The sequence below is a fragment of the Salmo salar genome, chromosome ssa10 (genome assembly GCF_905237065.1).
Source record: "Salmo salar chromosome ssa10, Ssal_v3.1, whole genome shotgun sequence".
Lineage (NCBI taxonomy): Eukaryota > Metazoa > Chordata > Actinopteri > Salmoniformes > Salmonidae > Salmo > Salmo salar.
Window position 1 is genome coordinate 124944010 of NC_059451.1, and position 16350 is coordinate 124960359.

The following is a 16350-nucleotide window of genomic DNA, read 5'->3' on the forward strand; positions in this document are numbered from 1 at the left end:
ACACCTGCTCCAATATCCAATGATGGGCGTGGCGCGAATTACAAATTCCTCAAAAATACAAAAACTTCAATTTTTCAAACATATGACTATTTTACAGCATTTTAAAGACAAGACTCTCCTTTATCTAACCACACTGTCCGATTTCAAAAAGGCTTTACAGCGAAAGCAAAACATTAGATTATGTCAGCAGAGTACCCAGCCAGAAATAATCAGACATCCATTTTTCAAGCTAGCATATAATGACACAAAAACCCAAACCACAGCTAAATGCAGCACTAACCTTTGATCTTCATCAGATGACAACCCTAGGACATTATGTTATACAATACATGCATGTTTTGTTCAATCAAGTTAATATTTATGTCAAAAACCAGCTTTTTACATTAGCATGTGACGTTCAGAACTAGCATTCCCACCGAACACTTCCGGTGAATTTACTAAATTACTCACGATAAACATTCACAAAAAACATAATTATTTTAAGAATTATAGATACAGAACTCCTTTGTGCAATCGAGGTGTCCGATTTTAAAATAGCTTTTCGGTGAAAGCACATTTTGCAATATTCTGAGTAGATAGCCCAGCCATCACGGCTAGCTATTTTGACACAAACCAAGTTTAGCCCTGACCAAACTCGGATTTACTATTAGAAACGTTTTATTACCTTTGCTGTCTTCGTCAGAATGCACTCCCAGGACTGCTACTTCAATAACAAATGTTGGTTTGGTTCAAAATAATCCATAGTTGTATCCAAATAGCGGCGTTTTGTTCGTGCGTTCAAGACACTATCCGAAGTGTAAATAAGGGTCACGCGCACGACGCATTTCGTGACAAAAAAATTCTAAATATTCCATTACCGTACTTCGAAGCATGTCAACCGCTGTTTAAAATCAATTTTTATGCCATTTTTCTCGTAAAAAAGCGATAATATTCCGACCGGGAGTGGTGGTTTTCGTTCAAAGACGAAATAATAGAGTCGACTCGTGCACGAGCCTGAGTCTCATAGTACTGTGACCGGCCACTATCCAAACGCGCTAATGTTTTTCAACCAGGGCTTGCAAAGCCACGATTCAGCTTTTTGCCGCCTTCTGAGAGCCCATGGGAGCCGTAGGAAGTGTCACGTAACAGCAGAGATCCCCTGTATTGGATAGAGATAATCAAGAAGGCCAAGAAATTCAGACAGGGCACTTCCTGCATGGAATCTTCTCAGGTTTTGGCCTGCCAAATGAGTTCTGTTATACTCACAGACACCATTCAAACAGTTTTAGAAACTTTGGAGTGTTTTCTATCCAAAGCTAATAATTATATGCATATTCTAGTTTCTGGGCAGGAGTAATAATCAGATTAAATCGGGTACGTTTTTTAATCCGGCCGTGAAAATACTGCCCCCTAGCCATAACAGGTTTTAAAATACTATTTGAGACTGTTTTAATTGACGTTTTACGGTCACCTAGCCCATGATTCCTCATGTCCTCTCTGCGCCTCCTTGTTAAAATTTATTGGAAGAGAAGGTCTGTGGAATTGACCTTCGACATCTGATAATAAGAAAGAGAGGACACAGGTAATCAAGGGAAGACTTTTTGAGGTTCTGTGGAATGGATAATTAACGCCTGTGGCCTAATCAATTCAAATCAAATGTTATTTGTCACATGCTTGGTAAACAACAGGTGTAAACTAACAGAGAAATAGTAGAATAAATACACAATAAGTAACGATTACTAGGCTAATACAGGGAGTACCAGTACTGAGTGGATGTGCTGGGCTATGACGTAAATGAGGTAGATATGTACATATATAGGTAGGGATAAAGTGACTAGGCAACAAGATAAAACCGTAACAGCAGCATATGTGATGAGTCAAAATGTTCTTTATGTAACCGATGTGAAATGGCTAGTTAGTTAGCGGTGGTGTAACCGATGTGAAATGGCTAGCTAGTTAGCGGTGGTGTAACCGGTGTGAAATGGCTAGTTAGTTAGCGGTGGTGTAACCGGTGTGAAATGGCTAGCTAGTTAGCGGTGGTGTAACCGGTGTGAAATGGCTAGCTAGTTAGCGGTGGTGTAACCGGTGTGAAATGGCTAGCTAGTTAGCGGTGGTGTAACCGTGTGAAATGGCTAGCTATTAGCGGTGGTGTAACCGGTGTGAAATGGCTAGCTAGTTAGCGGTGGTGTAACCGGTGTGAAATGGCTAGCTAGTTAGCGGTGGTGTAACCGGTGTGAAATGGCTAGCTAGTTAGCGGTGGTGTAACCGGTGTGAAATGGCTAGCTAGTTAGCGGTGGTGTAACCGGTGTGAAATGGCTAGCTAGTTAGCGGTGTAACCGTGTGAAATGGCTAGCTAGTTAGCGGTGGTGTAACCGGTGTGAAATGGCTAGCTAGTTAGCGGTGGTGTAACCGGTGTGAAATGGCTAGTTAGTTAGCGGTGGTGCGCGCTAATAGTGTTTCAATCAGTGACGTCACTCGCTCTGAGACTTGAAGTAGGGTTTCCCCTTGCGTTGCAAGGGCCGCGGCTTTTGTGGCGCGATGGGTAACGATGCTTCGTGGGGTGTCAGTTGTTGATGTGTGCAGAGGGTCCCTGGTTCGAGCCCAGGTTGGGGCGAAGAGAGGGACGGAACCTACACTGTTACATTACGATGGCCTTCATGGTCAATGCAAATTAGTTCAACAACAGAAACCCGGACTAACTATTCATCAGTCTGATGGCTTGGTGGTAGAAGCTGTTCAGGGTCCTGTTGGCTCCAGACTTGGTGGTAGAAGCTGTTCAGGGTCCTGTTGGCTCCAGACTTGATGGTAGAAGCTGTTCAGGGTCCTGTTGGCTCCAGACTTGGTGCATCGGTACCGCTTGCCGTGCGGTAGCAGAGAGAACTGTCTATGACTTGGGTGGCTGGAGTTTATGGCAATTTTTTTAGGGCCATCCTCTGACAACGCCCGGAATAGAGGTATATGGCGCCTTGCAGTTGGATGCCAAGCAGTTGCCATACCAAGCGGTGATGCAGCCAGTCAAGATGCTCTCAATGGTGCAGCTGTATAACTTTTTGAGGATCTGAGGGCCCGTGCCAAATCTTTTCTTGGTGCGTGTACCATGATAATTCCTAAGTGATATGGGCAGTGAACTTGAAGCTCTCAACCCGCACCCACTATAGCCCCGTTCGATGTGGATGGGGGCGTGCTCGGCCCTCCTTTTCCTGTAGTCCACGATCAGCTCCTTGGTCTTGCTGACGTTGAGGAAAAAGTTGTTGTCCTGGCACCACACTGCCAGGTGTCTGACGACCTCCCTATAGGCTGTCTCGTCATCGATCAGGCCAGTAAACTTAATGATGGTGTCGTGCACGGCCACGTAGTTGTGGGTGAACAGGGAGTACAGAAGGGGACTGAGCACGCACCCCTGAGGGGCCCCCGTGTTGAGGATCAGTGTGGAGGATGTGTTGTTGCCTACCCTTACCACCTGGGGGGCGGCCCGTCAGGAAGTCCAGAATCCAGTTGCAGAGGGAGGTGTTTAGTCCCAGGGTCCTTAGCTTAGTGATGAGCTTTGAGGGCACTATGGTGTTGAACGCTGAGCTGTAGTCAATGAATAACATTCTCACATAGGTGTTCCTTTTGTCCAGGTGGGAAAGAGCAGTGTGGAGTGCAATAGAGATTGTGTCATCTGTGGATCTGTTGGGGCGGTATATGAATTGGAGTGGGCCGAGGGTGTCTGGGATGATGGATTTGATGTGAGCCATGTCATCCTTTGAAAGAATTTCAGGGCTACAGATGTAAGTGTTACGGGGTGGTAATAATGTACAGGTTACCGTGGTGTTCTTGGCCACAGGGACTATGGTGGTCTGCTTGAAACATGTAGGTATTAGACTGTCAGGAGGAGGTTGATGTCAGTTTAGACCCTTGTTAGCTGGTCAGTGCATGCTCTAAGTATGAGTCCTGGTAATCTGTCTGGCCCAGCGGCCTTGTGAATCGTTATGAGAATTTTGTTTCAATTAAAATACTCAGTCTACAACCCTGAATTTGTAAGATTCTGTTTGAATAACAGACAGGGTCCCAGTTTACAATAGTAAAAAAATGTTTATTCACGAGGGCGCTCTGAAATCCATTGTACAGAGACGTCATTATATACCAGGCTCCGTATTTACGCACACACATACACACAAACATTAAGGCCCAGGTCTCTTAACAGTATAGATCATTACACAGCCGACAGTTCCATTCCTCTGAGATTAGGGAAACCTTGAGGGGAACTCCCTCTCATATCTTAAACCCTCAGAGTTCAAGCTAGGGCAGGTCAACCACAGTTTAACAGTTCTTGATGTTTACTTAAACACACAGACACACATTCTTCTCTTATCCTAGTCCAACCTCGTTAGACTTAGGCTTAAACCCTTTAGTTAGTCATTCTACATGCTATATAGACCATCTCCCTAATAGTTAAGTCTCAGGGTAGAATTATTTAATCATTACATTCAAACATATAAATCCCTTTACAGAATGTTAACCTGTTTTTAAAGGTCTTATATCCTCTACGGTGAGCGAGATCAGTCGTCCGGAACAGCTGCTGCTCTCATGCATGGTACAGTGTTGCTTGCCTCGAAGCGAGCATAGAAGGAATTTAGATCATCTGGTAGGCTCGCATCACTGGGCAGCTCGTGGCTCTTTCCCTTTGTAATCCATGATGGTTTGTCGGATGTCGTAACAGGATTTCCAGATTCGTCTCCAGGTTAGAGTCCCGCTCCTTGAAAGCAGCAGCTCTAGCCTTTAGCTCGGTGCGGATGTTGCCTGTAATCCATGGCTTCTACTAACTTACTACTAACTTAATACTGCTACTACTAACATGCAGAATTGGTCAGGAGCTCGTAAAGGTGCCAGCTATCCATCTCTACAGCGCAATCTTTAATGCTTGTGTTCTCATGCCTGTATTCCCGTGTGGCTCAGTTGGTAGAGCATTGCGTTTGAAACGTCTGGTTGTGGGTTCGATTCCCACGGGGGACCAGTATGAAAAATGTATGCACTCACTACTTTAAGTCGCTCTGGATAAGAGAGTCTGCTAAATTTAACAAAATGTAAATGTGTTCTGACGCCTGTGTTGTGAACTTTTTAGGGTGAAGTGTTCAAGACACGAGGGGGAGGACAGGCAGTCCAGTTCACTGATATAGAAACTCTGAGACAGGAGCTGCCTACTGGACCAAGGTAGGTGTCCTGTCTACTGCCATTTTATGGCTGCTAACTTACTGCTTCTGCTAACTTACGACTACATAGAGACTGAGACCGGAGCTCCCCACTGGAAGAATGTAGGTTTCCTGTCTACTGCTAACTTAGACTGCTACTAGTAGTACTAGTACCACTGTTACTGCTAACTTACTGCTAACTTACTCCATACATTCATACATCCCATGTTTCATGAGTTGAATTAAAATACTCCAGAAATGTTCCATACGCACAAAAGCTTATTTCTCTCAGATTTTGTGCAAAAAATGTGTTTACATCCCTGTTAGTGAGCATTTATCCTTTGCTAAAATAATCCATCCACCTGACAGGTGTGGCATATCAAGAAGCTGATTAAACAGCATGATCATTACACAGCAGCACCTTGTGCTGGGGACAATAGAAGGCCACTCTAAAATGTGCAGTTGTCACACAACACAATACCACGTGTCTTTGAGGGAGCAGTGCAATTGGCATGCTGACTGCAGGAATGTCCACCAGAGCTGTTGCCAGATACTTTTATGTTAATTTCTCTACCATAAGCCGCCTCCAACGTCATTTTAGAGAATTTGTCAGTACGTCCAACCGGCCTCACAACCGCAGACCACGTGTAACCACGCCAACCCAGGACCTCCACATCCGACTTTTTCACCTGCGGGATCGTCTGAGACCAGGTACTCGAACAGCAGATGAAACTGTGGGTTTGCACAACCAAAGAATTTCTGCACAAACTGTCAGAAACCGTCTCAGTGAAGCTCATCTGTATGTGCGTCGTCCTCACCAGAGTCTTGACTTGCTCTTCACGGATGAATCCCGGTTTGAACTGTACAGGGCAGATGGCAGACAGGGTGTATGGCAGTCATGTGGGCAAGCGGTTTGCTGATGTCAACATTGTGAACAGAGTCCCCCATGGTGGGGTTATGTTATGGGCAGGCGTAAGCTACGGACAATGAATGCAATTGCATTTTATTGATTTGAATGCGCAGCGATACCGTGATGAGATCCTGAGGCCCATTGTCGTGCCATTCAGCCGCCGCCTCGTGTTTCAGCATGATAATGCACGGCCTCATGTCTCAGGGGCCATGCATTAAAGTTCTTCCATGGCCTGCATATACTCTCCAGGCATGTCACCCGTTGAGCATGTTTGGGATGCTCTGGATCGACGTGTACGACAGGGTGTTCCAGTTCCCGCCAATATCCAGATACTTCGCACAGCCATTGAAGAGTAGTGGGACAACATTCCACAGGACACAATCAACAGCCTGATAAACTCTATGTGAGGGAGATGTGTTGACTGCATGAGACAAATGGAGGTCACACCAGATACTGACTGGTTTTCTCATGATTTGGAAATTGCTCCCAAGGATGAACCAGACTTGTGAAGGTCTACCATTTTGTTTTCTGGGGTCTTGGCTGATTTCCCCATGATTTCAAGCTAAGAGGCACTGAGTTTGATGGTAGGCCTTGAAATACATCTACAGGTACACCTCCAATTGACACAAATTATGTCAATTAGACTAACACAATCAACAGCCTGATCCACTCTATGTGAAGGAGACGTGTCGCGCTGCATGAGGCAAACGGAGGTCACACCAGATACTGACTGGTTCTCTCATGCTCAACCTTTTCTTCTTTTAAAGCTATCTGTGATCAACACATGTTTCATGTGAAATCCATAGATTAGGGCCTAATGAATTGAATTAACTGATTTTCTTTACATGAACTAACTCAGTCAAATCTTTTAAATTGTTGCATTTTATATTTTTGTTCATTGTACATTCAGGCATACATAGTGTATTCACACCCCTTCACTTTTTCCACATTTTTGATAGGTTGCAGCCTTATTCTGAAATGAATTAATTTGTTTTCCCCTCATCAATTAACACACAATACCACATGACAAAGCGAAAAACAGGTTTATTCAAAATAAAAAATAAACTGAAATTACATTTACATAAGTATTCAGACGCTCCCCATCCAACCTGACAGAGCTTGAGAGGATCTACAGAGAAGAATGGGAGAAACTCCCCAAATACAGGTGTTGCCAAGCTTGTAGCGTCATACCCAAGAAGACACGAGGCTGTAATCGCTGCCAAAGGTCCTTCAATAAAGTACTGAGTAAAGGGTCTGAATACTTATGTAAATGTCTTATTTCAGTTTTTTATATATATATATTTTTTATAAATGTGAAAACATTTCTAAAAAAATATAATTTATCTTGGGTCACATAATGCTAGTTTTGTGACGCGTAGCTCAGAACGATAAGGGTGAAGATCAGTGATTCTGATGTTGATGTCAAACACTCACTGTGTTCCTCCAGCCGTAAGAGAAGGTCATCAGAGGGCAACACTGCCCAGGGGGGCGACCGCATGGAGGGAGACTGGACAGATGTGGAGACCAGGGTAAGAGACAGGATTCACTCCCTACACTGGCTATTGTACTGTTTTTTTGTCTGGTGGTGCCAGGTCAGTTTGTGTCGTACAACTCCTAGTGTTACGACACCTATAACAAGCCTACTGATTTTTGCTGCACTCAATGGTCTGGAACCTGAATCATTATGTCTAGGGGGCCCTAGGCCTTGTTGACTGGTCTGGAACCTGAATCATTATGGCTAGGGGGCCCTAGGCCTTGTTGACTGGTCTGGAACCTGAATCATTATGGCTAGGGGGCCCTAGGCCTTGTTGACTGGTCTGGAACCTGAATCATTATGTCTAGGGGGCCCTAGGCCTTGTTGACTGGTCTGGAACCTGAATCATTATGTCTAGGGGGCCCTAGGCCTTGTTGACTGGTCTGGAACCTGAATCATTATGTCTAGGGGGCCCTTGGCCTTGTTGACTGGTCTGGAACCTGAATCATTATGGCTAGGGGGCCCTAGGCCTTGTTGACTGGTCTGGAACCTGAATCATTATGTCTAGGGGCCCTAGGCCTTGTTGACTGGTCTGGAACCTGAATCATTATGGCTAGGGGGCCCTAGGCCTTGTTGACTGGTCTGGAACCTGAATCATTATGGCTAGGGGGCCCTAGGCCTTGTTGACTGGTCTGGAACCTGAATCATTATGGCTAGGGGGCCCTAGGCCTTGTTGACTGGTCTGGAACCTGAATCATTATGGCTAGGGGGCCCTAGGCCTTGTTGACTGGTCTGGAACCTGAATCATTATGGCTAGGGGGCCCTAGGCCTTGTTGACTGGTCTGGAACCTGAATCATTATGGCTAGGGGGCCCTAGGCCTTGTTGACTGGTCTGGAACCTGAATCATTATGGCTAGGGGGCCCTAGGCCTTGTTGACTGGTCTGGAACCTGAATCATTATGTCTAGGGGGCCCTAGGCCTTGTTGACTGGTCTGGAACCTGAATCATTATGTCTAGGGGGCCCTAGGCCTTGTTGACTGGTCTGGAACCTGAATCATTATGTCTAGGGGGCCCTAGGCCTTGTTGACTGGTCTGGAACCTGAATCATTATGTCTAGGGGGCCCTAGGCCTTGTTGACTGGTCTGGAACCTGAATCATTATGGCTAGGGGGCCCTAGGCCTTGTTGACTGGTCTGGAACCTGAATCATTATGGCTAGGGGGCCCTAGGCCTTGTTGACTGGTCTGGAACCTGAATCATTATGGCTAGGGGGCCCTAGGCCTTGTTGACTGGTCTGGAACCTGAATCATTATGTCTAGGGGGCCCTAGGCCTTGTTGACTGGTCTGGAACCTGAATCATTATGTCTAGGGGGCCCTAGGCCTTGTTGACTGGTCTGGAACCTGAATCATTATGTCTAGGGGGCCCTAGGCCTTGTTGACTGGTCTGGAACCTGAATCATTATGTCTAGGGGGCCCTAGGCCTTGTTGACTGGTCTGGAACCTGAATCATTATGTCTAGGGGGCCCTAGGCCTTGTTGACTGGTCTGGAACCTGAATCATTATGGCTAGGGGGCCCTAGGCCTTGTTGACTGGTCTGGAACCTGAATCATTATGTCTAGGGGGCCCTAGGCCTTGTTGACTGGTCTGGAACCTGAATCATTATGTCTAGGGGGCCCTAGGCCTTGTTGACTGGTCTGGAACCTGAATCATTATGGCTAGGGGGCCCTAGGCCTTGTTGACTGGTCTGGTACCTGAATGAATGTGTGCATTTGTGAGAAATCGGTGTATGCGCCTAGGTGTCGAATATATTTACGACGGCAACATTGCCTTGGCCCAGGGCGACGGCAACATTGCCTTGGCCCAGGGCGACGGCAACATTGCCTTGGCCCAGGGCGACGGCAACATTGCCTTGGGCGTCCAAGCAAATTATTATTTGTAAATATGGTGACGAAGAGACACACGTACGAAAAGGGAAAATTCCAAAGGCATCCAAACCAACCCAGCAGCCTCGCTGCCACCAAACCAACCCAGCAGCCTCGCTGCCACCAACCCAACCCAGCAGCCTCGCTGCCACCAACCCAACCCAGCAGCCTCGCTGCCACCAACCCAACCCAGCAGCCTCGCGGCCACCAAACCAACCCAGCTGCCACCAACCCAACCCAGCAGCCTCGCTGCCACCAACCCAACCCAGCAGCCTCGCTGCCACCAACCCAACCCAGCAGCCTCGCTGCCACCAACCCAACCCAGCTGCCTCGCTGCCACCAACCCAACCCAGCAGCCTCGCTGCCACCAACCCAACCCAGCTGCCTCGCTGCCACCAACCCAACCCAGCTGCCACCAACCCAACCCAGCTGCCACCAACCCAACCCAGCTGCCACCAACCCAACCCAGCTGCCACCAAACCAACCCAGCAGCCTCGCTGCCACCAACCCAACCCAGCAGCCTCGCTGCCACCAACCCAACCCAGCAGCCTCGCTGCCACCAACCCAACCCAGCTGCCACCAACCCAACCCAGCTGCCACCAACCCAACCCAGCTGCCACCAACCCAACCCAGCAGCCACCAACCCAACCCAGCAGCCTCCAACCCAACCCAGCAGCCACCAACCCAACCCAGCAGCCTCGCTGCCACCAAACCAACCCAGCAGCCTCGCTGACCTCTGATCCTCTTAATTGGCAGCACCTGATGTGCTTATCAAAAATGCCTTCCTCACCATCTTAAATAAGCATGCCCCTTTCAAGAAGTTTAGAACCAGGAACAGATATAGCCCTTGGTTCTCCCCAGACCTGACTGCCCTTAACCAACACACACATTTCCTGTGGCGTTCTGCATTAGCATTGAACTGCCCCCGCGATATGCAACTTTTTAGGGAAGTTAGAAACCAATACACACAGGCAGTTAGAAACGCCAAGGCTAGCTTTTTCAAACAGAAATTTGCTTCCTGCAAGTCAAACTCTAAAAAGTTCTGGGACACTGTAAAGTCCATGGAGAATAAGAACACCTCCTCCCAACTGCCCACTGCACTGAGGATAGGAAACTCTGTCACCACCGATAAGCCCACTATAATTGAGAATTTCAATAAGCATTTTTCTACGGCTGGCCATGCTTTCCACCTAACTACCCCTACTGCATTCAACAGCACTGCACCCCCCACAGCTACTCGCCCAAGCCTCCCCCATTTCTCCTTCTCCCAAATCCAGACAGCTGATGTTCTGAAAGAGCTGCAAAATCTGGACCCCTACAAATCAGCCGGGCTTGACAATCTGGGCCCTCTCTTCCTAAAATTATCTGCCGAAATTATTGCAACCCCTATTACTAGCCTGTTCAACCTCTCTTTCGTGTCTTCTGAGATTCCCATAGTTTGGAAAGCAGCTGCTGTCATCCCCCTCTTCAAAGGAGGTGACACTCTTGACCCAAATTGCTACAGACCTATATCCGTCCTACCCTGCCTTTCTAAGGTTTTCGAAAGCCAAGTCAACAAACAGATTACCGACCATTTCGAATCCCACCGCACCCTCTCCGCTATGCAATCTGGTTTCAGAGCTGGTCATGGGTGCACCTCAGCCACGCTCAAGGTCCTAAACGACATCGTAACCGCCATCGACAAGAAACAATACTGTGCTGCCGTATTCATTGACCTGGCCAAAGCTTTTGACTCTGTTAATCACCACATCCTCATCGGCAGACTCAGTAGCCTTGGTTTCTCAAACGATTGCGTCGCCTGGTTCACCAACTACTTCTCTGATAGAGTTCAGTGTGTCAAATCGGAGGGCCTGCAGTCTCTATGGGGGTACCACAGGGTTCAATTCTTGGGCCAACTCTTTTCTCTGTATACATCAATGATGTCGCTCTTGCTGCTGGTGAATCTCTGATCCACCTCTACGCAGACGACACCATTCTGTATACTTCTGGCCCTTCTTTGGACACTGTGTTAACAACCCTCCAGACGAGCTTCAATGCCATTCAACTCTCCTTCCGTGGTCTCCAACTGCTCCTAAATACAAGTAAAACTAAATGCATGCTCTTCAACCGATCGCTGCCTGCACCTGCCCGCCCATCCAGCATCACTTCTCTGGACGGTTCTAACTTAGAATTTGTGGATAACTACAAATACCTGGGTGTCTGGTTAGACTGTAAACTCTCCTTCCAGACTCACATCAATCATCTCCAATCCAAAGTTTAATCTAGAATTGGCTTCCTATTTCGCAACAAAGCATCCTTCACTCATGCTGCCAAACATACCCTAGTGAAACTCACTATCCTACCAATCCTTAACTTCTTCGATGTCATCTACAAAATAGCCTCCAATACCCTACTCAACAAGCTGGATGCAGTCTATCACAGTGCCATCCGTTTTGTCACCAAAGCCCCATATACTACCCACCACTGCGACCTGTACGCTCTCGTTGGCTGGCCTTCGCTTCATAATCGTCGCCAAACCCACTGGCTCCAGGTCATCTACAAGACCCTGCTAGGTAAAGTTCCCCTTGTCTCAGCTCGCTGGTCACCATAGCAGCACCCACCTGTAGCACGCGCTCCAGCAGGTATATCTCTGGTCACCCCTAAAGCCAACTCCTCCTTTGGTCGTCTCTCCTTCCAGTTCTCTGCTGCCAATGACTGGAACGAACTACAAAAATCTCTGAAACTGGAAACACTTATCTCCCTCACTAGCTTTAAGCACCAGCTGTCAGAGCAGCTCCCAGATCACTGCACCTGTACATAGCCCATCTATAATTTAGCCCAAACTATTACCTCTTCCCCTACTGTATTTATTTATTTTATTTATTATTTTGCTCCTTTGCACCATATTTATATTTTAACTTTGAACTTTCTTCAAATTATAATTCTACCATTAGTGTTTTACTTGCTATACTTCATTTACTTCGCCACCATGGCCTTTTTTTGCCTTTACCTCCCTTATCTCACATCATTTGCTCACATTGTATATATACTTATTTTTGTCTACTGTATCATTGATTGTATGTTGTTTTATTCCATGTGTAACTCTGTGTTTTTGTATGTTGTCGAACTGCTTTGCTTTATCTTGGCCAGGTCGCAGTTGTAAATGAGAACTTGTTCTCAACTTGCCTACCTGGTTAAATAAAGGACTTGTTCTCAACTTGCCTACCTGGTTAAATAAAGGACTTGTTCTCAACTGGCCTACCTGGTTAAATAAAGGACTTGTTCTCAACTAGCCGACCTGGTTAAATAAAGGACTTGTTCTCAACTTGCCTACCTGGTTAAATAAAGGACTTGTTCTCAACTTGCCTACCTGGTTAAATAAAGGACTTGTTCTCAACTGGCCTACCTGGTTAAATAAAGGACTTGTTCTCAACTAGCCGACCTGGTTAAATAAAGGACTTGTTCTCAACTGGCCTACCTGGTTAAATAAAGGTGAAATAAAAAATAAATAAATAAAATCAACCAGGCTCAGCAACTGGACAAGGTTTCTGCTGCCCCCTGGGGGATGGAGTGTGGAACTGTGCTAACACCACTACCTGCTACATACCACTATAGTCATTGTCACGCTTTGGCCTGTGAATGACCATAGGACAATGACCAAGACCGTACAATCATATCTGGTACCAGGCTGCCATCACTGTAGGGAACACAGTAAGGTACAGGTAACTGCCGAAACAATTTGAGTCAAATAGGGATACAAAGTATATCGAAAGCAGGTGCTTCCACACAGGTGTGTTTCCTGAGTTAAGCAATTAACATCCCATCATGCTTAGGGTCGTGTATAAAATGCTGGGAGGCCATTATTTTGACTCCCATGGCTATAGCATGACTATTCCCCCATCCACAGGGCACGAGGGGTCACCGAATGGCTGAATGAGCATAAAAAGAGTGTTGAAACCCATATATACCATGGCAGTCTGTCACCAGATCTCAACTCAATAGAAGACTTTATTGGAGATTCTGGAGCGGCTCCTGAGACCAGTTTTTATACCACCATCAACAAAACACCAAATGATGTGGAAGAATGTTGTCTCATCCCTCCAACAGAGATTCAGACACTTGTAGGAATCTATGCCAAGGTGGATTGAAGCTGTTCTGCCTCGTGGTGGCTCAACGCCCCCTATTTAAGACACTTGATGTTAAAACATTTTTGACCCGTTAGCTGTGGTTAACCATTCTAGAAGCTTCCACATTGTGTGTTCTGTGTTCCAGTGTTCTATGGCTGTGGAGATGAGGGCTGGGTCCAACCTGGGTCCAGCCTACCAGCACCATGGACATCAGAAGTAAGTATGATGTCTTCCATAGGTTTTATTCGACAAATGCCTATGTGTGAACTTTCGGGGTACACGGTTTCTGAATTAATACACAGGAGTGTACAAAACATTAGGAACACCTGCTCTTTCCATGACATCGACTGACCAGGTGAAAACTATGATCCCGTATTGATGACACCTGTTAAATCCTCTTCAATCAGTGTAGATGAAGGGGAGGAGACATGGATTGTGTGTGTGTGTGTCATTCAGAGGGTGAATGGGCAAGACAAGATATTTCAGTGCCTTTGAACAGGGTTTGGTAGTAGGTGCCAGGTGCACCGGTTTGTGTAAAGAACTGCAACGCTGCTGGGTTTTACATGCTCAACAGTTTCCTGTGTGTATCAAGACTGGTCCACCACACAAAGGACATCCAGCCAACTTGACACAACTGTGGGAAGCATTGGGGTCGACATGGGCCAGCATCCCTGTGGAAACGCTTTCAACGCCTTGTAGAGTCCATGACACGACGAAATGAAGCTGTTCTGAGGAGGAAAAGGGTTGGAACTGTTTTGTACACTCCGGAAGCATTGGAGTCAACATTGGCCAGTGGAACCTTAGAGTCCACGCTCCGACAAATTGAGGCTGTTCTAAGGGAAAAGTGGAGGGGAGGTGCAACTCAATATCAGATGTTCCCGTGTTTGGTGTGTTCCCGTGTTTGGTGTGTTCCCGTGTTTGGTGTGTTCCCGTGTTTGGTGTGTTCCCGTGTTTGGTGTGTTCCCGTGTTTGGTGTGTTCCCGTGTTTGGTGTGTTCCCGTGTTTGGTGTGTTCCCGTGTTTGGTGTGTTCCCGTGTTTGGTGTGTTCCCGTGTTTGGTGTGTTCAGCGCATCAGGTAGATGTTTCTAAAGTGAGTAACTGTTGTGTTGTTTTTGTGTTTTAGACGCAGAAAGCCCTGAAGGTCCTGTCTGGGCTGCTCCATACACCCCCTCCCCCACCTCTCCTCAACCCTCCTTACCCCCCCCCCCACCTCCTCAACCCTCCTTACCCCTCCCCCACCTCGCCTCAACCCTCCTTACCCCCTCCCTCCTGTCCTCAAACCTCCTTACCCCCTCCCCCCACCTCCTCAACCCTCCTTACCCCCTCCCTCCCTCCTCAAACCTCCTTACCCCCTCCCTCCCTCCCTCCTCAAACCTCCTTACCCCCCCCTCCTCCTCAACCCTCCTTACCCCCTCCCCACCTCCTCAACCCTCCTTACCCCCTCCCTCCCTCCGTCCTCAAACCTCCTTACCCCCTCCCCTCCGTCCTCAACCCTCCTTACCCCCTCCCTCCCTCCCTCCGTCCTCAAACCTCCTTACCCCCTCCCTCCCACCTCCTCAACCCTCCTTACCCCCCCTCCCTCCCTCCTCAAACCTCCTTACCCCCTCCCTCCCTCCTCCTCAAACCTCCTTACCCCACCTCCTCAACCCTCCTTACCCCCTCCCCACCTCCTCAACCCTCCTTACCCCCTCCCCACCTCCTCAACCCTCCTTACCCCCTCCCTCCCTCCTCAAACCTCCTTACCCCCTCCCCCACCTCCTCAACCCTCCTTACCCCCCCTCCCTCCCTCCTCAAACCTCCTTACCCCCTCCCTCCCTCCCTCCTCAAACCTCCTTACCCCCCTCCCTCCCTCCCTCCTCAACCCTCCTTACCCCCTCCCTCCCTCCGTCCTCAACCCTCCTTACCCCCCTCCCTCCCTCCGTCCTCAACCCTCCTTACCCCCTCCCTCCCTCCGTCCTCAACCCTCCTTACCCCCTCCCTCCCTCCGTCCTCAACCCTCCTTACCCCCTCCCTCCCTCCCTCCCTCCTCAAACCTCCTTACCCCCTCCCTCCCTCCTCAACCCTCCTTACCCCCTCCCTCCCTCCCTCCTCAACCCTCCTTACCCCCTCCCTCCCTCCCTCCTCAACCCTCCCTCCCTCCTCAAACCTCCTTACCCCCCCCTCCCTCCCTCCTCAACCCTCCTTACCCCCCTCCCTCCCTCCTCAAACCTCCTTACCCCCCCTCCCTCCCTCCTCAAACCTCCTTACCCCCTCCCTCCCTCCTCAACCCTCCTTACCCCTCCCTCCCTCCTCAACCCTCCTTACCCCCTCCCTCCTCAAACCTCCTTACCCCCTCCCTCCCTCCGTCCTCAAACCTCCTTACCCCCCCTCCCTCCCTCCTCAAACCTCCTTACCCCCTCCCTCCCTCCCTCCTCAAACCTCCTTACCCCACCTCCTCACCCCTCCCCTCCGTCCTCAACCCTCCTTACCCCCTCCCTCCCACCTCCTCAACCCTCCTTACCCCTCCCTCCCTCCGTCCTCAATCCTCCTTACCCCCTCCCTCCCTCCGTCCTCAAACCTCCTTAGCCCCTCCCTCCCTCCGTCCTCAAACCTCCTTACCCCCTCCCTCCCTCCGTCCTCAAACCTCCTTAGCCCCTCCCTCCCTCCGTCCTCAAACCTCCTTACCCCCTCCCTCCTCTCTGTCCTCACCCCCACGCGGCTGGTGTGCAATAGCTAACACTCTGGAAACGTTTTATTTTTTAATCTTTAGCCTTAGTAACAACTATTTAAACATTTCCCATTTGCTTTTTT

The 16350-nt window shown here is 48.4% G+C and overlaps 1 protein-coding gene across 4 annotated transcripts in view; it reads left to right on the forward strand.

Moving 5' to 3' along the window:
• The window catches only part of kif23 (kinesin family member 23), a 57071-nt gene extending 42332 nt beyond the window's left edge, over positions 1–14739 (forward strand). For all 4 annotated transcript variants that reach the window (XM_045688590.1, XM_045688592.1, XM_045688591.1 and 1 more), the window contains 4 exons: positions 5084–5172; positions 7508–7589; positions 13706–13776; positions 14684–14739. In XM_045688590.1, the coding sequence (XP_045544546.1) occupies positions 5084–5172; positions 7508–7589; positions 13706–13776; positions 14684–14699 (258 nt within the window). In that variant the 3' untranslated portion in view covers positions 14700–14739. The remainder of the gene's footprint in view (positions 1–5083; positions 5173–7507; positions 7590–13705; positions 13777–14683) is intronic.
• The last annotated feature ends 1611 nt before the right edge of the window (positions 14740–16350 follow it).